The following is a 23,341-nucleotide window of genomic DNA, read 5'->3' on the forward strand; positions in this document are numbered from 1 at the left end:
TAGGAGCTGCTGGATCAAAAGACAGGCACACTACAATTCTGGTAAATACTGCTCCTCCACACAGTTTTTCTGATTTTAGAATCCAAACATTCATGAGAGCGTCCTTTAAAAACACTCGGTCTTGTCAGCCTTTTACGTCACTTCAAACAGCCAATTTGTACTATCTTTTCCTACATTTCTTGGTCATTTATATTTCCCTTTGCTTCAGGAAACCCCTCCAGCCACCTTCCGGGGGTGTGTGTGTGTGTTTGCTCTTGGTAAAACGGGGGGCGTACAAGGTATGTTTTTTAACGAGCTCTGCTATTATATTGGAATATCTGCAACCTGCTCTTTCAATGTAACTGTACTGTGAAGAGTCTCCACCATTGTCCACCTGATTTTTAAGAGCTATCCTATATTCTGCATTTACTACAGTTGTAGTTCAGTTAGCTAAATCTGTCGTATTTAATGAACTTCCTACTATTTTGTATATTGGTTATTTCTCAAGTTTGCCACTGTGAACAACTTGTCCATGGACCTTTCTATACATCACCCATCATGCATAACTGCAATTACTCCCTTTGGATTATTTTCTAGATGTAAAATTGCTGAGTTAAATACAGTAAAGCTTTACTGTGTATTATCAAACTGCCTCTAAAAAAGGTTGTATTAAAAAAATTTCTTCAGAATCCTGGTTCTTTGGTATCCCAGTCAGGATAATGACGAAATTATTTCCTGTGAGTAATAAAGTTCTAGAAAACTGATTTAAGAATCAGCCTCAGAGCAGCTAGTTTCCTGTGAACTCTGTGTATATTACTAGTTTTGTAGATTATCACGTAGATGATCATGTACAAAGTATATTCCTTCTGTCTGCAGTGTAGCTACAATTGTTCTGATTCTCCAAAAATTAGTGTGTACTCTGCAGAACGCAGGAAACTTGTAAGCCAAAAAATATATTTTGGAGGATAAAACTGCTAGGATAAATACCACATAACGCAGAGAAAATAAACTGTGGATTATCTGTTCATTTATATTCCAGTGGCTCAGATGGTCAAGTACTAATTAACAGTTTATTTTGGGAAACTGTATTTTTATATTTTACAATTTATACTTACAGTTTTGTCCTTCACATTCCAGAACACCGCAGCTCCTTCCCTGATTTAAAAGAATAAAAGGATCAACGAAGTTAAAGGTAGAATTCTTTAACTTTCTTTCGCACCGTACATATAAAGGCCATGCCTAGAGGTCACTTCTTGAATGTATCCAGAATGCATTAAGAAATGTATGATTTATTGCTGATTTGACTTTATGGTTCCTAGATGGACTTGCCAAAACATAACTACTCTTTGAACTCTTAAAAACTTACCCCTCAAAAATTCTCTCCTGGTTTTCAGAATAACTATTATTGTAGTACTATTATGAGGGAAGATACCCCCCCCCAAACTGGAATTATCTTCTGGAGGGAGGTCCCCTTGGACTTCAGGCTCCCCCCACTATGTGATTGTTCTAGGATCCAATTTGCATCAGTGTACCAGCTGGTGTTGTTGTGAGAGGCTGTGTTTGGCTTCAGTGAATTTTTCTGAAGAGGCTTTCAATGTGTTGGCCCATTTCATGATGGATGATTTACAAGTGCACCAGCCCACACAGCCCTGAGTGTTCAGCAGTTTTTGACCAAAAAACAGCATGACCCCTGTGGCCCATGCTACCTATTCCCTGATCTCGCCCCAAGCAACTTTTTTTTGTTCCTCTGGATGAAAACAGTCCTCAGACAGAACTGTTTTGTTGATGTGGAAGAAATGGAAAAAAAAAAGGCAGACACACGAAAAGGCATCAAAATCGACGAGTTTAAGAACTGGTTTGAGCAGTGGAAAACATTTTGATAGGTGTATTGCATCAGATGCAGAGTGCTTAAAGGTGACTAAATTTAAACAAATACAAATACACAACTTATTACAAATAAATGCTGGGTTTTTGGGGTCCCCCCTCATTTAACTTGATGTATCTAGACTATTTCATACCTGCTTCGCTTGAGACTCGTCTTAGTTCTCCTATAGATTCAGCTATCAGAAAAGAATGAAGGGTCGTGCTTTTAATAGTCTAGAATAAAGAGACTGAGATAAATTAAAGCCTGAGGGGGCCACAGGCACCCAAGGAGCAAGGCCACCCATCCTTACGGTGCTTGCGGCAGAACTACTGCACAGTGAAGCCACAAGAGGCCCTCTGCACCCAACTCTGGCTTTGACAGAATTTCAGTCCTAAAATCTATAAACCAACTGGTTTTTAAAAATATTTTATTGATAATGCTATTACAGTTGTCCCATTTCCCCCCTTTATTCCCCTCCCCTCTGCACCCCTCCTCCCACCTGCATTCCCCTCACTTAGTTCATGTCCATGGGTTGTACATCTAAGTTCTTTGGCTTCTCCATTTCCTATACTGTTCTTAACCTCCCCATCTATTTTGTACCTACCATCTATGCTTCTTAGTCCCTGTATCTTTTCCCCCATTCTCCCCCCTCCCACTCCCTGCTGATAACCCTCCATGTGGTCTCCATTTCTGTGATTCTGTTCCTGTTCTAGTTGTTTCCTTAGTTTGTTTTGGTTTTGGTTTTGGTTTTTAGGTTCAGTTGTTGATAGTTGTGAGTCTGTTGTCATTTTACTGTTCATAGTTTTGATCTTCTTTTTCTTAGATAAGTCCCTTTAACATTTCATATAATAAGGGCTTGGTGATGATGAACTCCTTTAACTTGACCTTATCTGGGAAGCACTTTATCTGCCCTTCCATTCTAAATGAAAGCTTTGCTGGATAGAGTAATCTTGGATGTAGGTTCTTGCCTTTCATGACTTGGAATACTTCTTTCCAGCCGCTTCTTGCCTGTAAGGTTTCTTTTGAGAAATCAGCTGATAGTCTTATGGGAACTCCTTTGTATGTAACTCTCTCTTTTTCTCTTGCTGCTTTTAAGATTCTCTCATCTTTCATCTTGGGTAATGTAATTATGATGTGCCTTGGTGTGTGCTTCCTTGGGTCCAACTTCTTTGGGATTCTCTGAGCTTCCTGGACTTCCTGGAAGTCTATTTCGTTTGCCAGATTGGGGGAAGTTCTCCTTCATTATTTGTTCAATTAAGTTTTCCATTTCTTGCTCTTCTGCTTCTCCTTCTGGCACCCCAATGATTCGGATGCTGGAACGTTTAAAGTTGTCCTGGAGGTTCCTAAGCCTGTCATTTTTTAGAAAATAATTCTTATTTTTTCATTCTGTTCTGGTTGAATGCTTATTTCTTCCTTCTGGTCCAAATCGTTGATTTGAGTCCTGGTCTCCTTCCCATCGCTGTTGGTTCCCTTTATTTCACTTTGCATAGCCTTCACTTTTTCCTCTATTTTGCTACCATACTCAACCATTTTTGTGAGCATCCTGATTAGCAGTTTTGAACTCTGTATCTGATAGGTTGGCTATCTCTTCATCACTTCGTTGTATCTTTTCTGGAGCTTTGATCTCTTCTTTCATTTGGGCCATTTTTTTGTCTTGGTGAGCCTCTTGTGTAGTAAGGGGCAGAGCCTTAGGTGTTCACCAGGGTGGGGCAACCCACGTTGCTGTGTTGTGGTGCTGTATGTGGGGGTGGGGTTCAAGAGGGAACAGTGCCCCTTGCTCCGCTCTCTGGGGGCTTTCAGTCACTTCCCCCACTACCCACAAGCAAATTGGGCCCTTCTGGTGCTGATTCCAGGGTGGGTGGGTCTGTGAATGTTCTAGGACCCTGTGGGTCTCTCCAACCAAATCTCCTGTGAGGCTGGGAGTTTCTCCTGCTGCCGCAGCCCACGTAGCTGTTTTCAGTCAGAGGCTTTGAGGCTTTATTTCCCTGTGCTGGAAACCTGGGTTGTGTGGTCTGTCTTGCTCCCACATTGTTCCTCCCAGTTTATCTGCACGCAAATGTGGGACCACCTGCTATGCCTGCCGCCACCTTGCTGAGCATCATCTCTGCCCCAGCTGCCCATCTCTGCCTATCCTACCAGTCTGGATGAATGTTTCTTCTTTAACTCCTTGCTTGTTGGACTTTCACAGAGTTCGATTTTCTGACAGTTTTGGTTGTTTTTTATTTGTAAATTTGTTGTTGTCCTTCTTTTGGTTGTGTGTGGAGGCAAAGTATATCTACCTATGCCTCCATCTTGGATGGAATTAAACCACCTGGTTTTTGATTTCTGAAGTTTGATGTACTGAACTGTTTAGGTAGTAAATAAAAAAGGAAATTATGGCTCTGGGTTATTGCCCTGGAAGGAAATGTGGTAATAAAAGGAAGGTAAAATGTGCTTGCCTCATTATCAGTCTTCGTTTTTAACAAGGTACTTGGTATATGTACAGGTCCATACTTAGCATCTGCGATACGAGGATGAGTATGGTCTAGTTCCTATCCTCAAGGATCTCCCAGTCTAGAAATGACTGATACCTAGACCAGCAATTACAATAGCATGTGTTTGGTGTTCTAACAACAGAATCATGCAGCATATATACTCGGTGTGTATCGGAGGGACACAGTTCCCAAGTGACCAGCAGAGGAGTCAAAGGAGAGAGAGGAGGCAGCTTGGCAGAGAGCACATCACAGGCTCAGGCAGAAGGCGGGAGGCACAGGGCAACGTCTCAGAATAAACAGCCAATAGTCTGAATGGCTGTGGATGCAGGCAAGCAGTGGGCACTCGGGGTAGAGGCAGGGAGGAGACGACCCCTCGGGGAACGTTGTGCTTTGATAAGGAGCTGGGTCAAATTCCACAGAAATGGAAGTTGGAGGGTACTGTGATCAGAATGATCTATTGAGAAGTCATCCTGCCAGCGACAGACGGACAGACTGGCGGTGGGGTAAGAAGACAGGCAGGAGACCAGGTCGTAAGTTGTTGCAACAGGCCAGCATACAGTCTCAGGATGTGGATCTGAGAGGTATCTAGCCACAGGCAGGGTACTGATTCTGAGTCACTGCTGGGCAGATGGGGGGCCTGGGGAACTGTGCACCCTCTGCCCGGAGCTGGGCTCTGCATCAGGGAGCGCAGAGGCCCCGTGTGGCCGCCCAGCACTTGACATATGCCTGGTTCAAACGGAGAGATGCTGTAGTGTAAGCCACACATTGGGTTTCAAAGACTAGCATGAAAAGAAGAACGTAAAATTTCATACACATGGAACTAATACGAAATAATATCGAATGTAAACTGTAATTGAAAAAATTAAAATTACCCTGTCATGTTCTTAGGGAAAAAAAATGTAAACTTTCATTAATTATTGACTGATTCAATGTTGAAATGATATTTTACTTATGTTGAGTTAAATAAAATACACCGTTAAATTTAATTTCAGGCATTATAAGTATGATATTATTAGTGTTGTTCAAAATTAAATTCACTTTTTAATTAAAAAAAACGTGGCTATTAGAAAACGTGTTTCAGATGAGGCCTGATCTGTGGCTCGTATGGTATTTCTAATGGATGTCACTGATCCAGAGGACTTCAGAATTCAAATTCCTCACCTGAGACAAAGGTGACACTATTCTACTTGGACTTAATGTTGAACTCTCTAAAGTAGCATCAAAAGAAAGGTGAGTCATCAACACAAACTGACAGCTGTCAGTTATCATCCACCACCAGGAGAGAGACCACAAAAACTTTATCAACGTCTGGATTCTTACAGATGTTCCATTTGGTTCTCATCTGCCACTAATCAGCCCCCCAATTGTGGGTAATTCCCTTAATCCCTCTGACCCCTAGTTTCCTCAGGCTTTTCTGACGGGTTGTAGGAATAATATGAAATTATTCTAAGTGATTTCTATTCTTATTACCCTTCCCCTCAGCTACTCTGGAGTATTTGACACTAAAACAACCTTTAAATAAAAGAATAAACGTATGTGAGTCAGGGTTGTAGTCGAAGTCTCTGGACAGGTAGAGTGGGCAAAAGCACGAGCTAAAGAGCTCCAGGCAGAGAGGAAAGAAAAGAAAGAAGACAGCAGGGCAGGCATCCTGAGTCTGATAAGGAAGGGGCACAGAAGATGAACAGGAAATAGGATGCTTTACCTATATCTGGTAAATGCAAATCCAGATTGACAAATTGAGACAAGCCAGGAGAAGATTATTTACTGGTTTAAAAAATTATTTTACAAGAAGATTTACCAAAAGATTATAAAAACTGACAAGCCCTCCCAGATATATTAAGAATCAAAGGCTAAATTTAAAGCATACATTTTGAACCCAGTTAACTGTTGGGAGCGAAGGGACCCCTGCACCTTTAGGGATCACATTACCCGACCAGGGGCCATCTCCCACTGGGTTTTTTTTCTTGTCTTACCTGAAGAAGAACATTGTTCCAGGATCACCTTCTTTTGCAGAATTTTCCACACCCATCACTAAGATATTTGCTGCATCTGTGATTTAAAGAAACTCACTGAAAAGCTATGTCACCAGGTGACGCAAGGTCTAAGAGGTACCTACAAACTTTTAATCAGGAACTTGTGGTCACTTCTTCATTTACCATGAGGCACTCCGTAACACACTGTCCACCCTTCTCCCAAGGTTTCTGAACATATTTAATGTATGAACACAAAATGGCCACATGAAATTACTTTTACAGAACATTCAACAACCTGTGGTACTCTTATTGTGCTATTTGAAACTGCTCATTTGGACCCATTTTGATTCAGTAATTACCAGTAGTTATTCAAGTCTTAGTTTCAATATAACCAAGGCTCAAGCAGTAAACTTCTTTCTACAAAATTAAGATAAAATGTAAAGAACCATTAATATAGTCTCATACTTTAAGTACCATTTTATTTATAATTCTCAAACTACTAATCTTGCTGAGTTTTAAATTAATTGTGCAAATTACGGGTAACAGAAAATATACGGAAACAAAGCTACTGACCACTTCAAAGTTAATTATGAGAACTACTACCGTAGCCATCTGTTAACACTTAAATACTAAATACATATTAATATACAAATAGTCAACAAGCTACTTTTATAATAGTATAGTAACATTTGTTAGAAGTGTATATAAATATTCTATAATATAAATTATAAATATGTTAATATGTAGATAAATATAAATATTAATATGTAAAAAGTATATATAATTTCTTTTTAAATTGTTGTTCAAGTACAATTGTCTCCATTTTCACCCCACCATGCCCCCTGCTCCACCCATCCCTGCCTCCCACCCTTGAACCCACCTCCTTTGGCTTTGTCCATGTGTCCTTTATGCATGCTTCTTGATGGCCACCCCCCATTATCCCTTATTGTCTCTCTCACTCCTCCTCTTGGGTTACTGTCAAATTGTTCTTTATTTCAGTGTCTCTGGTTGTATTTTGCTTGCTTGTTTGTTTTGTTGATCAGGTTCCACTTATAGGTGAGATAATACGGTATTTTGCTTTCACCACTTGGCTTGTTTCACTTAGCATAATATTCTCCAAATCCATCCATGCTGTCTCGAAGGGTGGGAGCTCTTTTCTCTCTGCTGCGTAGAATTCCATTGTGTAAATGTACCATCATTTTTTGATCCACTCATTTACTAATGGGCACCTAGGTTGCTTCCAGCACTTGGCTATTGTAAATTGTGCTGCTATGAACGTTGGAGTGCGTAGGTTCTTTTGAATTGGTGTTTCAGGATCCTTAGGGTATAATCCCAACAGTGGTATTGTTGGGTCAAAAGGCAGTTCCATTTTTACGTTTCTGAGGAAATTCCATATTGTTCTCCACAGTGGCTGCACCAGTCTGCATTACCACCAACAGTACTCCAGGTTCCCTTTTCTCCACATCCTCTCCAACACTTGCTGTTTGATTTGTTTATGATGGCCATTCTCAACAGTGTGAAGTGGTATCTCATTGTGGTTTTAATTTGCATCTCTGGTGGCCAGTGATGTTGAGCATCTTTTCATATGTCTCTGGGCCCTCTGTATGTCCTTCTTGGAGAAGTGTCTGCTCAAGTCCTTTGCTCATTTTTTAATTGGGTTGTTTGTCTTCCTGGACTGGAGTTGTGTGAGTTCTTTATACATTTTGGAGATCAGGCCCTTGTCTGAGGTATCACTGGCAAATATGTTTTCCCATACTGTTTGTTCTCTTTTCATTTTAATGCTGTTTTCTTTAGCTGTGCAGAAGCTTTTTATTTTGATGAGATCCTATTTATTATTCCCTTTATGTCTCTTGCTCTATGGGACATAGTGGTGAAAATTTTGCTGGGTGGAATATCTGAGATTTTCCTATGTTCTTCTCTAGGACTTTTATGGTGTCATGACTTATATTTAAGTCTTTTGTCCACCTTGAATTTATTTTTGTGTATGGTGTAAGTTGGTGGTCAAGTTTCATTTCTTGAAGAGGTTATTTTTACCCCACTTTATGCCTCTGTCCCCTTTGTCAAATATTAGACTTGGGTTTATTTCTGGGCTCTCTATTCTGTTCCATTGGTCTATGTGTCTGTTTTTATGCCAGTACCATACTGTTTTGACTACAGTGTCTTTGTAATACAGTTTGATATCAGGTATTGTGATTCCTCCTACTTTGTTTTTCTTTCACAAAATTGCTGTGGCTATTCGGGATCACTTATGGTTCCATGCAAATTTTTGAAATGTTTGTTCTGTATCTGTGAAGTATGTCATTGGTATTTTAATGGGGATTGCATTGAATCTTTAATTTGCTTTGGGTAATATGGACATTTTGATGATGTTGATTCTTCCAATACATGAGCACGGTATATGCTTTCATTTATTTGTGTCTTCTTTAATTTCTTTCTTCAGTGTTGTGTAGTTTTCTGAATGCAGGTCTTTCACCTCCTTGGTAAGGTTCATTCCTAGGTACTTTATTTTTCTTGTTGTTATAGCAAATGGGATTTTTTTTCTTGATTTCTGATTCTGATCTTTCATTGTTGGTATATAAAAATGCCTTTGATTTCTGAATATTGAGTTTGAACCCTGCTGTTCTGCAAATTTGCTTATTAGGTCAAATAGTTTTTGGGTGGAGTCTGTAGGATTTTCTGTACACTATCATATCATCTGCAAACAATGACAGTTTTACTTCCTCCTTCCCAATTTGGGGGCCTTTTCTTTCTTTTTCTTGTCCGATCACTGTGGTTAGGACTTGCAATACTATGTTGAATAGAAGTGGTGAAAGCAGACATCCTTGTCTTGTTCCTGATGTTAGTGGGAAAGTTTTTAGTTTTTGCCCATTAAGTATGATGCTGGCTGTAGGTTTCTCATATATGGCCTTTATCATGTTACGGTATGCTCTCTTTACTCCACTTTGCTGAGTGTTTTTATCATAAATGGGTGCTGCACCTTATCAAATGCTTTTTCTGCATTTATTGATATGATCATGTGATTTTTGTCTTTCCTTCTGTTTATATAATGTATTACATTTATTGATTTGCGAATGTTGAACAATGCTTGCATCCCTGGGATGTATCCCACTTGATCATGGTGTATGATCTTTTCAATGTATTGCTGGATGCAGTTTGCCAATATTTTGCTGAGGATTTTGGCATCTATGTTCATCAGTGATATTGGCCGATAGCTTCTATTTCTTTGTTGTATCTTTATTTGGCTTTGGAATTAGGGTGATGTTGGCTTCATAAAAAGAGTTTGGGAGTCTTCCCTCTTCTTGGATTTTTTTTGAATAGTCTCAGAAGGGTTAGCTCTTCCTTAAATGTTTTGTAAAATTCTCCTGTGAAACCATCTGGTTTAAGGCTTTTGTGGGCTGGGAGCTTTTTGATTACTGCTTTGATTTTATCAGCTGTTACTGGTCTGTTCAGGTTTTCTGCTTCTTCTTCATTCAGTTTTGGGAGATTATATTTTTCTAGAAATTTGTCCATTTCACCCTGGTTTTCATATTTCTTAGCATACAGTTGTTCACAGTAATTTCTTACAATCCTTTGTATCTCTGTTATTGGTTGCAATGTCTCCTCTTTAATTTCTGATTTTGTTTATTTGGGTCCTCTCTTTTTTCCTTGATAAGTCTGCTTAACGGCTTGTGGATTTTATCTTTTCAAAGAATCTGCTCCTGGATTCATTGATCTTTTGGATTGTTGTTTTAGTCTCTATGTCATTTAATTCTGCTCTGATCTTGGTGATTTCCTTCCTTCTACTCGCTCTGGGCTTTGTTTGTTATTGTTCCCCCCAGTTCTTGTAGTTGTAGGGTTAGGCTGTTTATTTGAAATGTTTCTATCTTTTTTAGGCAGGCCTATATTGCTCTGAACTTCCCTCTCAGGATGGCCTTTGCTGTGTCCCATAAGTTTTGGACAATTGTATGTACATTTTAATTTGTTTCCAGAGACTTTTTGATTTCTTCCTTGATCCCATTATTGACCCCTTCATTGTTTTAATAGCATGCCATTCAATCTCCATGAGTTTGAATGTTTTGAGTTTCTTCCTTGAGGTTGGTTTCTAGTTTCAGTCCCTCGTGGTCAGAGAAAATGCTTGATATGATTTCAATTTTCTTGAATTTGTTGAGGTTTGTTTTGTGTCCTACCATGTGGTCTACCTTTGAAAATGTACCATGTGCATTTGAAAAGAATGTGTACTTTGCTTCTTTGGGATGGAAGGTTCTCTCTCTATATATCTGTTAAGTCCATTTGATCTAACACGTCATTCAGTTCCACAATATCCTTGTTGATATTTTGTTTGGAAGATCTATCCAGTTTTGACAGTGGGGTGTTAAAATCCCTTAGTATAAGTGTGTTGCTGTCTATATCTTTCTTGAAGTCCTCCATGATTTTCCTTATATTTTTGGATGCTCCTATGTTGGGTGCATATATGTTTACAATATTTATGTCTTCTTCATGGATTCTTTCCTTGAGTATTATAAAGTGCCTTTCTGGGTTTCTTTTTACAGCCCTTGTTTTGAGGTCTATTTTGTCTTATATGAATATTGCTATCCCGCCTTTTTTTCCCTGTCCATTTGCTTGGAATATTTTTTTCCAACACTTCACTTTCAGTCTACGTAGGCTTTTGTTCTGAGGCTGGTTTCTCATAGGCAGCATATGTGTGGGTCATGTTTTCTTACTCATTCAGCTACCCAGTATCTTCTGATTGGAGCATTTAATCCATTAACATCTGTTATTACTGATAGGTATTTATTCATTTCCCCCCCTTTTTACCTGTGTTCCTCTCTCTCTCACTCTTTTCCTTCCTCTTCTTATAGTAGTCCCTTTAGCACATCTTATAGAGCTGGTTTGGTGGAGGTATATTCTTTCAGCCACCTTTTGTCCAGGAAGCTCCTTATTTCGCCTTCCATTTTAATTGAGAGCCTCACTGGATAGAGCAGTCTTGGTTGCAGGCCTTTGTTTCTCATTACTTGGAATATTTGCTGCCATTCTCTCCTGGACTGGAATGCCTCTGCTGAGAAATCAGCTACTAGCCTTATGGGAGCTCCTTTGTATGTTACTTCTCTGTCTTTAAAACTTGGCATTTTAATTATGGTGTGTCTTGGAGTAGGCCTCTTTGGGTTCATCTTGATTGGGACCTTCTGTGCTTCCTGAACTTGCGTGGTTTTTTCCCTCTCTAGGTTCAGAATGTTTTCTGTCATTATTTTTTCAAACCAGGTTTCTATCCCTTCTTTTTCTTCTTCTCCTTCCGGTATTCCTGAATGTTGATTTGAATGTTGTTGTGTTTCTTGTTATCTTGGAGTCCCCTTAAGCTATATTCATATTTTTTGAGTCTTTTTTGTGCAGCTGCTCTGCCTGGGTGCTTCTTTCCATCTTGTCTTCCAGCTCACTGATTTGGTCCCCTGCTACATCTAGCCTGCTTGTAACTCCTTGTACTGTGTTTTTTATTTCAGGAATTGTATTTTTCATTTCTTCCTGGTTTTTGTTTATCGTTTCTATTTCCTTTTTCATGCTGTTGTGGTTCTCACTCAGTTCCTTGGGCATCCATAACCTTATAACCATTATTTTGAATTCTCTATCTGATAGTTTGTTTACCTGCTTTTCATTTAGCTCTTTTAGTGGGGAGTCTTCCATTCCTTTTGACTGCAGGGGTTTTTTGTCTCTCCATTTTAGGTGACTCTTTTTGTTTGTTTCTGTGCTTTCTGATGTTCTGCTCTGCCAGCTGTCTTTGCAGGGTCAACTTCTATGGTAGGAATTCTATGGGATTTGGTAGTGTGGTCTCTTTGATTTCCTTGTCTGGATGCTCTATCGTTGCCCTTTCTTCTGTTTGTGAAAAAGTACATATAATTTCTTAACCTAAGATGAGGATCCTCAAAATTTCAGAATTCTTGGTAGAGGCTAGGGGATGCAGATCGAGACTAAATCCTAAACTACCTTTTCTGGTGGAACTCAAACTTCCCTAAGTCCTACAGAGGGTGACATTCACCTGCGTAGGCAAGAGCACCATAAATGGAAATGGAAGGCTCAGCAGTGAGAATGGTCCCACCCTGCCCACCCGTGCAGTGCGCCGGCCACCCTGCCCAACTGCCAAGGACAATTTTCCATCTTAGGGGCCCTGGACACAGCTCTGTTTTTCTAAGTCAATTATGTCTGTTTTTGCCATCAAATAGAGCAAACAGTCTGTTCAGATCATCAAGGCTGAAAAGGCATAATGACATTTCAACTATTTCTTCTGGGGTCAGCGACTTTTAAGAATTTTCTCTGGAGCAGGAGGGTTTTCAACCTACTGTTTTTGCTACTTTGAGGTAACTTCATGAATTTTCATCAAAGTGTTCCAAGTTACTTATTTTTTAATATAATGTAGGCTATTTTCTCAAGAATTCTTCCTGATGCTATTCTAATCTCCTCAGTTAAGTTCACTTTAATATTGTGTTTGTCTTTTAATTAACTTTCTTGAAGTACTGGATTGTACTTGTGAAGTTTTCTTAAAAGGCTCTCCCTAACATTTCTATCCAATTTTGGTTCTTCAGTAATACTAAAACCACTTTTTAATGAGACCAGAAATGAAGTGTCATGACCTCTGACCATCCCAAGTATGTACTAGTGATGCTATACAGCTTAATATATCTTACTGATTTTAATCTGAGAACTAAGTTCTCTGTAAATTTTTAAAAATTTCTTATCTTTGTATGTCATTTGTACAAAGAGATTCAACACCACTTTTATGATGCAACCCCTTAAAAAGAAAATGAAATTTAAGCAAATGCATATTTCAAACAGTATCACAGGAAAATTATTTTCTAAGGCACTTTAACATACTTATATGCCCCAGGTTCAAGAAGATGTACCTCTAGGCAAGCTTGTCACTTCAACATATCCGTAAGAGGTCAGATCTTGAGAAAGAGTGCCAAGGTGATATTCATCCGCAGTTGCAAACGCTGTGCAGTGCATCAGGTCCTGTTTCAGCGAGATTAGCATGACACAGGTTAGCAAGTGGCTGAAGTGTCTGCAACGGCTGCTGTCACCTTACAGGGCTCCGTTTTGCAAAGCTAGTATTTTTTCAGACATTTCAAAGGCTCATAGAAGAGGTATATTAAGAGTGAGAAGAAAGCAGCAACGGGGAGATAGACTGCATCTGAATCTATGAAAGCATTTGCTCCTGCTAGCCCAAAGGACCGAAAAGGCTGTGCTGAAAGGAAAGCTGCTCCCCACCTGCTAGTGTTTCAAGCACAGACTGAGCAAAAGATACAGAGGATGAAAGCATCATATAGGAGCCTGGGTGAAATGTTGTTTAAAAAGTCTCTCCACCCCCGATTTTCCATGATATTTTTCACAGCAACAGCATTATTTAAGGTCACTTTATAGCTTGTCACTGGCCTTGTATTGTAAAAGCAGAGATTACTTTATATCTACAAAGGAATTACCAAACTTTTACCCTGGTTGATATTAAACCAAGAGTCCGTCAACCTGAGACTGTACCCAGGTTCCGTTAGTGCTTTGGTTCCTGCACCGAGTCTCGTCTGTGTGCACACGTAAGCATTCATGCTTCAGGTCTACGTCACAGTGCAGTGCTTGTGTCAAACTGTAAGTCATAACCCATCATTGAGTCCTGCTGTCAGTGTACTGGCCTAAATGAGCTTAAAAAAATACTAGAGTACATTATTCATAAAGTAAGGATACATTTTATTTTATGAAGTGTTCTGTCACTTAGATATGTGTAAGTATGTATATATGGTCACCAAGGACATATAACATAAAATGTATTTCTCACTTTGGATGCGGTCAATAAAATTCAAAAGCTCTTGGCACAGGCGCTCACGCACAAATTGGTTTAAGAACACCAGAATAACAATAATGCCTGCTTTATGGGGCTGTTGTAAGTTTAAATGAGCTGACTGATGACAACGTCTTTGAACATGGTGTTTAACATTTCTTAAATTATAGTTATTAAACTATCAAAGTTTACAGGAGGTTAAAAAGTCTGTCAAGTAACTTACATCTGAATATTCACATGTTCATAATTTTGTTTTTTGTATCTGCTGATCAGAACATTACTGACTATTCTTTTGATATATATGGGGCTTTGGCCCATCACTGGTCAAAAGAGGTTTGAGTCACTAAATCAAAATTTACTCCTGGGATTTACTCATCTCCGCTCCTGAATCCCTTTCCTGTCTGCTCCATTCCTAGTATGAAATTCAAGAAGAGTAATATATTAATTCCTTGTTTCCTCTCACTTTTGCAACTTAACTCTGGGCCCTTTCTCAAGAAATGGCCTAACCCTCCTTTGCCTTTTCTTCAATCTGTTACACAGTCCTAATGTGTGGTTCAAAAAGTAGCAGAGGTATTCACAGAGACCTGAGGATACTCATAAACTGAAAAACCTGAAAGTGATCAAATATCTACTCATAAGCAAAATGATTTTAATTCAGTTAAACAGTTAAAAGCCACACAGAGCTGAAGCTGCTGTTCACAGTAAGCATGAATTGATGTACTGCCCTCTTTTTCCAGTGAAGGCGATAACCATGGTCACACAAGAGGGTAGAAAAACGATCATAGGGATTCATATAGCCAAAGCATACTTACTGGAGCCCGGGAGTCTGTTACTTATGCACTGAAGGTGTAGAACTGCCAGGACTATTTGTTCTTTTAAGGGTCCCTAAAGTTAAAAAGAGCTGACATGAAATGAGATTAAGCTGCTGACAGAAAGGAATCCTCTTAAGAGGTGTGGGACCAGGTAAGGAAGGCCACCGTAGGCTGGCCCTACTCCTGAAAACTAGATGAATTTCCTGAAGCTTGCTAAGCACGGACACAGCACATCAGGCTGGTTGTCAGAATGACCTCAATGACTGACAAAGCTGACACGCTTAGTTTGGGCTGGAGTGGGAAGAGCAGGAGACAAAGGAGAAGGCCGGGGCAGGGGGGTGAGGAGAAAGTCAAGAGCTATCAGTGGAGGATCTTTTCCTAACTACTGGAAGTGGCAGGGCCTGACTGTCTCTAGAATCAGAATTGTAAGCTTGCTGCCAGAGGACTACCCAACTCCAGGCCCTGAATGAACTATCAACAATAAATAGCAGTTTCACACAAAACCCAGATTTCCACCACCTTTTGAACAAGGGGAAAATAGACGAGGGTTGAGGAAGGGGCCTGGGTCCTCCAGCCCACACAGTTCTTCCCATTCCCTACTGTCTCACCTGCTTCACCCCCCACCCCTTGATACTGACCAGGCCCATCTGTGCTGAAAATTTGAACTATTTTGCACTCTCAAAAATGGGGCAAGGCAAAGCATTTAATCATCATTTCCATGAGAAAATGTATTCTGAGCTGCAAATCGTCAGATTATAAATAAATTTTAAAACACAATCTGTTTTTCGCCTAGCCATTCCAAAGATCTTCTTTGCAGATTTTCTGAAGATTGTCACATTTCCTTCTCTCACCACGTCCTACTTAGTTTGGCTCAAAGTTCTGGCCAATGTCACATGGCGTATATGGCTTACCACACTACTTTCTGTATCCTCAGACTTGAATCTGAATCTCTGCTTAAGTTATGGCTTACTCTATTAACAAATGATTCATAAAGCTTTTCCATTTGACTTGGAAGACATGATCTGTTTTATGGTTTTATTTCTTTTGTTTTTAAATTTCAAGACTGTATTTAAATCCATTTAGTAAAGGAAAAGAGGAAAATGGAGTGTCTTGTTTTTGCATTTTCCCCCCATTAATTAAAGGTGTTGCAACTTTGTGAGATTTTCATTTTCATACATGTCTTTCTTAATTTTTTATAATGAGTTATTACCTCTTAAGTATTTTATATATATACACACATAGCACAAATTTAAAGTTTTAAAATGGGGTCAACAATTTATTTTTAAATAAATGTGCCAAAGCAACCAAAAATAGTCATTGGACTTTATAACTAAATTTAGGCCTTTCTATTTTAAAATGTTAAAACAAAACAATCCAAAGCCAAGAAACCACCGTGTTTTCAGTACGTGTGTGAGTGTGTTTTTTTTCGCCCTGGCCAGCGAAAACATGTTCCAGCAGATGGGGCTAGAAATCTATATATGATTCTTGTTTTAGAGTGTCACACGTGCTGATGGAACACTTCTCATAAAAAGGAAAGTTTATTTTTTTCACATTCTATGACTGAAGAACATTAGTGCGTTACAGCAATGTTGCTTGTATGTTACAAAGGGAGAAATGAATGCTTTTCCTGTTATGTGCACATTGTAGGTGAATGTTATTAACATAGATACATTTTGTTACTGGTGTAATGCTTGTTTTAAGCTTTTTGACTACAACCTATGTTGAGAAATCATTTCATATACACAGTATATATAGACATATATGCATACACACCAAAAACTGACACAAAGCTCCCCCAATGATTTTTACCTTCACCATTTGTAAGGCATTCCTTTACCCCTATTCTATTGCTTAAAAAAAAAAAAAATTAACAACCCACTAGTTAAATTTACAACACACCGGGGGGGTTCATGGGAAAACTAACCCCGGGCGTTCCAGCAATCCCTGCTCATGCTCCGGCATTCTACTCCTGAGAGACAGGACATGCCTGGATGCACAGGCGTGGCTGTGATAAATTATGAGCCAGTGCAAGGGGGGATTGAGCATCTCGGCAGGTTATGATCTCTGCCAACAGGACCAGGTAGAGCTGATTCTGACAGAGAGAGTACCAGACCTCATCCCGTCACTTCTGAGTGCATGCTGTGTGGCAGGTGAGAGTGGGCGAGCTCATCAGGAGCACTTGTGGGGAATGAGACACATCATGTCCCCTTTCTGGTACAAAGGACAGTCCCTCCCTGTCTCAGTCCAGAGGGGCAGAAAGGGCTATATAGCGCCCCAAAGGATCCGCCAGCCCCATGCCGCCCGCACAGAGACGGAGTGGCCTGGCACTTGCGGCAGTCTTCTGCCCCAGGGGGAGAGTACCTACTCACATCTCAAGACTGTGTTCACCTATGCAAAGTAAGATCACCAGAAAATATGTTCCAAAATTGTATTATCTCAGATCACTCTAGAAAGGCTTTCAGAAATGTAAGTTTGTGTAATATTTTCCTGGGCTTTTAGAGACCGTATTTTTTTGTTTCTGCAAAACTCCAACTGAAGTCACATCTATTATGTTACATAATCTCTCCTATTTAAATATACACACCTATAAAAGGACCCGGGATATAAATGACTCCTTATATTTCGTGATGGAGGAAGTTATTTCTCGTAAGACATTTTTATGCTTTTCCTCCCCCTCGCCCCCCGCCAGACAAGAAAATAACCCAGAGGACTTCCTCCTTTCTTCAATTATTGGGCTTCTCAGAACTACATGTTCAACTGAACAAGTTACTCATACCAGGTGCTCAATAACATATATTTCTCTGTTCATGCCAACTGTTTGCTCTATTGTAAATGACATGTTTTTATTATCTCATTTGAAACTGTATTATATTTTGAAAATCTACTTCAAATCCTTTCCCTGAAGCATAAAAAAAATCTTAAAGAAAAATAAAAAATGGAATTGAGGAAGATTGCTTCCAAGTGTACGAACAGCCCAGAGAAATAATGCCTTTCTGGTAGTTTACAGTCAATAACTACAAAAAAAAAGGTGACGTCTTTGACCTTCTTCCTCTTTCTGTCTGTGCTACGAATTCTGGTTTTTACGTGTAATTTCATCTCAGTCGCTTAGATAATGAATTTCCCGGACTTCACAAATCTGAACAATCAGGAGCCAGGAGGAAGAAATGCGAGAGCAGTGCACACCCACGTCTCCCGCCCTTTATTTCCCGGGCTCAGAGAGACCACGCACGAATTTAAATAAACCTAGAATCCAAAATAAAAAAATCATTCATCAACGCCTAACCTAAGATCAGTAATGATGGTTTGCACATCTTTTCAAAGGAAGTAAAAAAATACAACAAAATTAAACATGCTGAGGGTTTACTCAGAATCGAGATTTTTCAGACAGACACACTACCTGTTTTCTGATAGACTGAGCAGGCCTGATCAAGTTTTAAATATTCTATATTCCTATCTTTTATTTTTTATTTTTTAAGATTTTATCTTTAGAGGGGAAGGGAGGGAGAGAAACATCAATGTGTGGTTGCCTATCATGCGCCCCCTCCTGGCGACCTATCCCACAACCCATGCATGTGCCCTGACTGGGAATTGAACCAGCGACCCTTTGCTTCACAGGTTGGCACTCAATCCACTGACCCACACCAGCCAGGGTTCAACAGTCCTATTTTAAATGTACCTTGTAAAAGTGAATGAAAATACCCCCTTCCACCTTCAAAGAATAAAAAAGTAAAAACCTTCCCCTGCCTTTTGATTAGGCCTTGCCACACCATTTCACCTCTCCTCCCATGCCGTCACCATGAACTAATGAATGCTTGCCTGTCTGCATAGCTATGAAAAAAATTATTGTCAATTCGATAAAGAATTCCTACAGTTTGATTTTTTTCAAGTGGGTGTTTTTTTTATAGTACCACTCCTAGACTGGATTTAATACTAGCCTCCTTTTTGAAAGTTTCCTTAGGCCAATAACTAACCCTCCCGTAAACTATATTTTTACATTTAACTGCCTATATTTTGTTTTTATAAGTATCATGAATTCTTAAAATTAAGACTTTGATTCCCTTGGGATAGACCAAGTTTTACTATGTGGCCTCGAAGATGTGGATGCAAACACTGTGGAGCTGGTCGCTAATTCTCTCACGCTTGCGGTAAGGCTGTGTGTGATCTATAGCTTAGGAGTGGACGGTTATTACGGAATAGAAGGGCCCCCACCGCACACTTTTACCTCGTTCACAGACAGAACGGGAAGGTTGGTCCTGGATGGCTGCCTGGTCCTCGATGCTTTCAGTGGTCTCTTGATTTGCGGAAAGTCTTGTTTAGAAACAATCGTTTCTGTGGATGTAGAAGAGTAGTGCCTCTCTAGTATATTTATAAGCCACTTCAGACCTAATACATCTGGCTTATGAGTCACTTTCCGGTGAGTCCCCGACTTCCTGGTGGGAAGGTGCAGCCGTTCACCTCGGCAACATGCAGTGTTTAACGCAGAGAGTATGTCTGTGTCTGATAACGCAGAGAGCATGTTTGTGTCTGATGTGTTCTGGTTCGTTTCCAGCATCTGAGACTTGGTCAGACCACCAGCTGCTGTATCAGGAAAGAACAAATCCGGGTTTTGACTTCTTGTCAGGGTGCCACGCGCTGCACTCTCAAATCCCTTAAGCGGCTTTCCTGTTCCATGAATGACTCTTTGGCACTGACAGGCTTTTGATAAAACACGGCGAGATCCGGCCAGGGCCCTGAGAAGTCTGGCTGACATGACCGCATCCCAAGCTAAAGAACAAGAATTCAAAGATCAAGCTTAAAAAGAGTTTCAAAAAATACTAATAAAGGGGGCTAAAAGGGGAATACCTGTAACAGTGTCAACAATAAAAATAAATACATATTTTCCTAGGTAACAGGCATATTTCTGTAAAAAATATCTTCAAAACAGATACATCTTAACCTAAGTCTGGTAAAAAACAAAACAAAACTTTAAAACTCGAAAACCCCACCAAGGTTAAAAAAGAAATACAAGTATTTCTGCCACTTTTCCTTTGGCCTTCTTTTTGGAAGATTACAAGATTACAAAGCTACTGACGTGACAAGGACCTTAATAAAGAAACAGAGAGTGATGAGAACTTAGTTACTTCATTAGCATATCTATTTTTAAAAATCTCTTAGAAATTCCTTTATTCAAAGTGCATTCAGCCGTCAGTGAGATGGCAATGAGCCAGGGCCAAGTGTGCTTCCATGGACGGACAGGGCTCCTGCCATCGTGGTTCAATGGTCTCCTGGAGGAGACAGGAATTTTCAACTGCTGATTGAAACTCAGGGGGAAAGGCCCGAGGCCCTACCAAAGACCGATATATGACCTGGGGAAGCACAAAAGACGCTTGCCCAGTTCTACAAGAGCCAGGTAAGGCTCCTTGGAAGATTTAAGCTGCTGCTTGAAGGGCAAGATGCTTTCCTGGCTGGGGGTGGGCATGGCAGTTGGGGTAACAGACATCGGACGGACAGACAGACAGGCAGACGCACACACACTCCAGAAAAAGTAAACAGACTGTATAGTGAGTCATTCCCCCCCTTATTCATAGTACAAAATAATTTGCTCTTTAAAAGTAAGCCTGTGGCAGGCAATTAATAATAATTCTTCAAAAAATAACATACTAGGTGTGGAGGATTCAGGTGTGAATCAATGATCTCAGAATTTACCATCTAGCAGGGGAAACAGACAGACTAATGTGAATATATAACACAAATTACTGTGGGGCCCAGGGAAGGGAGTGCCTGGGGTAAGAGGTGGGTCGGACAAATTCCGAGGTGACATTTGAACTGGATCTCAACAGGGCAGAGGGATCTGCAAATCAAACACCCCAGGCACAGTTTTGTTTACCTGACAATCAAGTGCCAATTTCAGGGGAGGCCTGAGAGATCAGGACTGAAGAGGAGCCAGCAGCCAGATCACAAGGGATCCTAAAGTTTCTGCAGGCTGGGGACACCAGAGCTCTCAAATGTGAGACTTCCACAGTCAAAGGTATGTCTGAGAAACGTATCTTCGGTAATGACGTAGAAGAGGATTGGAGAGAGGCTAAGACATCACTCACTGAGAACTTTCTACCCACCTAGTGCTCTGGTTCACCTCACAATTGCCCTAGAAGGCATGTCACAGTTCAGGACTCTGAGGCTCAGAGAGATTACTGGTCACAGTCAGCAAGTTGCAGAGATGTAATTAAAACACAGACTTTTCCAATTCTGGACACAACACTTGTAACCACGGCACAGTACCACCTTCCGTTAGAAGAGGCCAAGGATGAGTCACAGTGATACTTAGGAGGTGCAACCTGTTGCTTTCATAATACGCTGACAAGTTGGAATTCTGTGTCTTAGTCTAGTCCAATGAGGTATTATAGTTCACCTTTGATCAGTACTATTCCCTGCCAGTTGAACCAATGGATTTTGAAGAATATACTTATAAAAACATCTGTATACACAGACCTGGATTCTTCCATTCTCTTCTAGGAAATTCTTACCTCCAAACTCTAAAGTCTACCTTCATTTGGAGATTACGTGAAGCACCAAGACAAAGAAAGTAAAAGCTTCAGGGCAAGCAAGAAGTGTGTTTTCTCTCGCTGCTGAGAAAGACGGAGGTGTCACATTGAAGGCGTCCAACACACAAAAATGCTCAGGCTTTGTTAAAGACTAGAACACACCTCAGGATCATATGCTCTGAGCTGTACAGCAGCCACTGGGCACGAGTGGCTCTTGAGCACTTGAAATACGGCTCAGTAAAATAAGAGAAAATTTCTCCTGTATGTTGTATTTTATACGGGGTGGGGCAAAAGTAGGTTTACAGTTGTGAGTACGTGAAACAGATTATTCTTGTATTATTTACTGTGTTGTTTTCCATATGAACAACTGTAAACCTACTTTTGCCCCACCCTGTACTTAATACAAAAAGTAAACTATCTCAATAATTTTTGTGTTATTTGTTGAAGTAGTATTTTTACATATGTTGGGATGCATAACATGAATTAAAATTAATTTCACCCATTTATTTTTTCTCTTAAAGCTTCTAGAAAACTTGTTCCATATGTGGCTGGCATTGCACTTCTATTGGACAGGCTGCTCTAGACCTTGTCCATACCAACAACCGCAACCTCATACTCTCAATTGCAAGCATGCTACTCTGCAAACACCACTTCCGATCATTCATGTTCACTGCCACTGTTACCCAATTCCAGCAGTTCTTCAACCCAAATAGGACCTGCAATTCAGTGATCCAACTACTTTCTCACCGTCCCTCACTCTCCCCTTCACTTCTTCCACACCCAGGTTCTATTTCATGGTCTGGCCTCTGGATCTTTGCATTTATTGTTCCTTATGCTCTTCTCCCAGGTATCTGTAAGCCTTGGCTCAATCCTCCTACCCAGGGAAGTCTTCCCCAACCACTTCATTTAAAAAGCAATCAGCATCACTCTGTCTTCCGTCCCTTTACATTTCTCTATTGCATTTAGCATTACTTGCGTACCTAGTATTTTTAATTTGTTAATTCATACAATAAATATGAACTGAGTTACTATCATGCGGTAGACACTGTCCTATTTGCTGAAAATACAGGAAAATAGACAAAAATCCCTACCTTTTGAACCTTACATCACACTGGGGTGACAGACAATAAACATGGTAAATCAGTACAATACATAGTAAGTAGTGACGACGCTAGGAGGAAAAATAGAAGAGGAAGGGACAGAGTTGTCTCTCTCCCTTTGGAGTTTCTGAGGATTGAGATTTGTCTTTGGTTCATACACACCCTGTCTCCTGTGACCATAGTGTCCAGCACACAATAGGTATTCAGCTCATATCTTATCGGTTTGAAATACAAAGCAGCTACTCAGTTCATGGGCACATTTTCTACTAAGAAGACATTATCAGTTGGGCTGATTCAATGGCTAAGTGGCGCTAATCTTTGGGAACGTATCTTCCAATTCTTTAAACTCAAATGTTATATACTCCTTTGCAATTACCGCTATACGCGAGCTCAAAGGCGTTTCGTAAGTGTTTGTGGATTGAGTGCTTTTAACTCCCAGCTAAGTCGATCAAAGATCACTGTTAGCGGCAGGCGACCTTAGAGGTCCCGGTGAAACGTGTAACGCGAGAGGTTCAGGGCGGGCAGGAGCAAAGGCGGGGGACCACCGTGCAGGGCCACACAAATTTCTATAGTAAGGCAGTGCACTAACCTCGCCGCCGGAAGAGAAGAGCGACGCGCCAAAGGCGCAAGCTTCCGCCGCCAGGGTGCAGAGAAAAGGCAGAACTGCGGCGGCAGCCTCGCCTTCCCCAAAGCCACACACCTCCAGCTCAAGGGACTCTCCCAGCGCCCGGCACCGCGCAGGCGCACAGAATTTTGGGCCCAGCGGTGCGCGAGCCGCCGTGTCCACGTGACAGCCAGACTACGTAATCCGCGCCGCCGTGAC

At 40.5% G+C, this 23,341-nt stretch overlaps 1 protein-coding gene across 3 annotated transcripts in view; it reads right to left on the reverse strand.

Annotated features, from left to right (window-relative positions):
• Positions 1-23,264, reverse strand: part of RMND1 (required for meiotic nuclear division 1 homolog) — a 48,358-nt gene extending 25,094 nt beyond the window's left edge. For all 3 annotated transcript variants that reach the window (XR_002974000.3, XR_002973999.3, XM_024551972.4), the window contains exons 1-5: positions 23,108-23,264; positions 19,120-19,661; positions 13,160-13,268; positions 6,291-6,366; positions 1,095-1,134 (exon numbers count right to left, since the gene is read on the reverse strand). Coding sequence is in view for 1 of the 3 variants with exons in the window: in XM_024551972.4 (XP_024407740.2) it covers positions 1,095-1,134; positions 6,291-6,366; positions 13,160-13,268; positions 19,120-19,647 (753 nt within the window). In the remaining 2 variants the exon portion in view is untranslated. The remainder of the gene's footprint in view (positions 1-1,094; positions 1,135-6,290; positions 6,367-13,159; positions 13,269-19,119; positions 19,662-23,107) is intronic.
• Positions 23,265-23,341: the final 77 nt, after the last annotated feature.

Source organism: Desmodus rotundus, chromosome 11, assembly GCF_022682495.2.
Source record: "Desmodus rotundus isolate HL8 chromosome 11, HLdesRot8A.1, whole genome shotgun sequence".
NCBI lineage: Eukaryota > Metazoa > Chordata > Mammalia > Chiroptera > Phyllostomidae > Desmodus > Desmodus rotundus.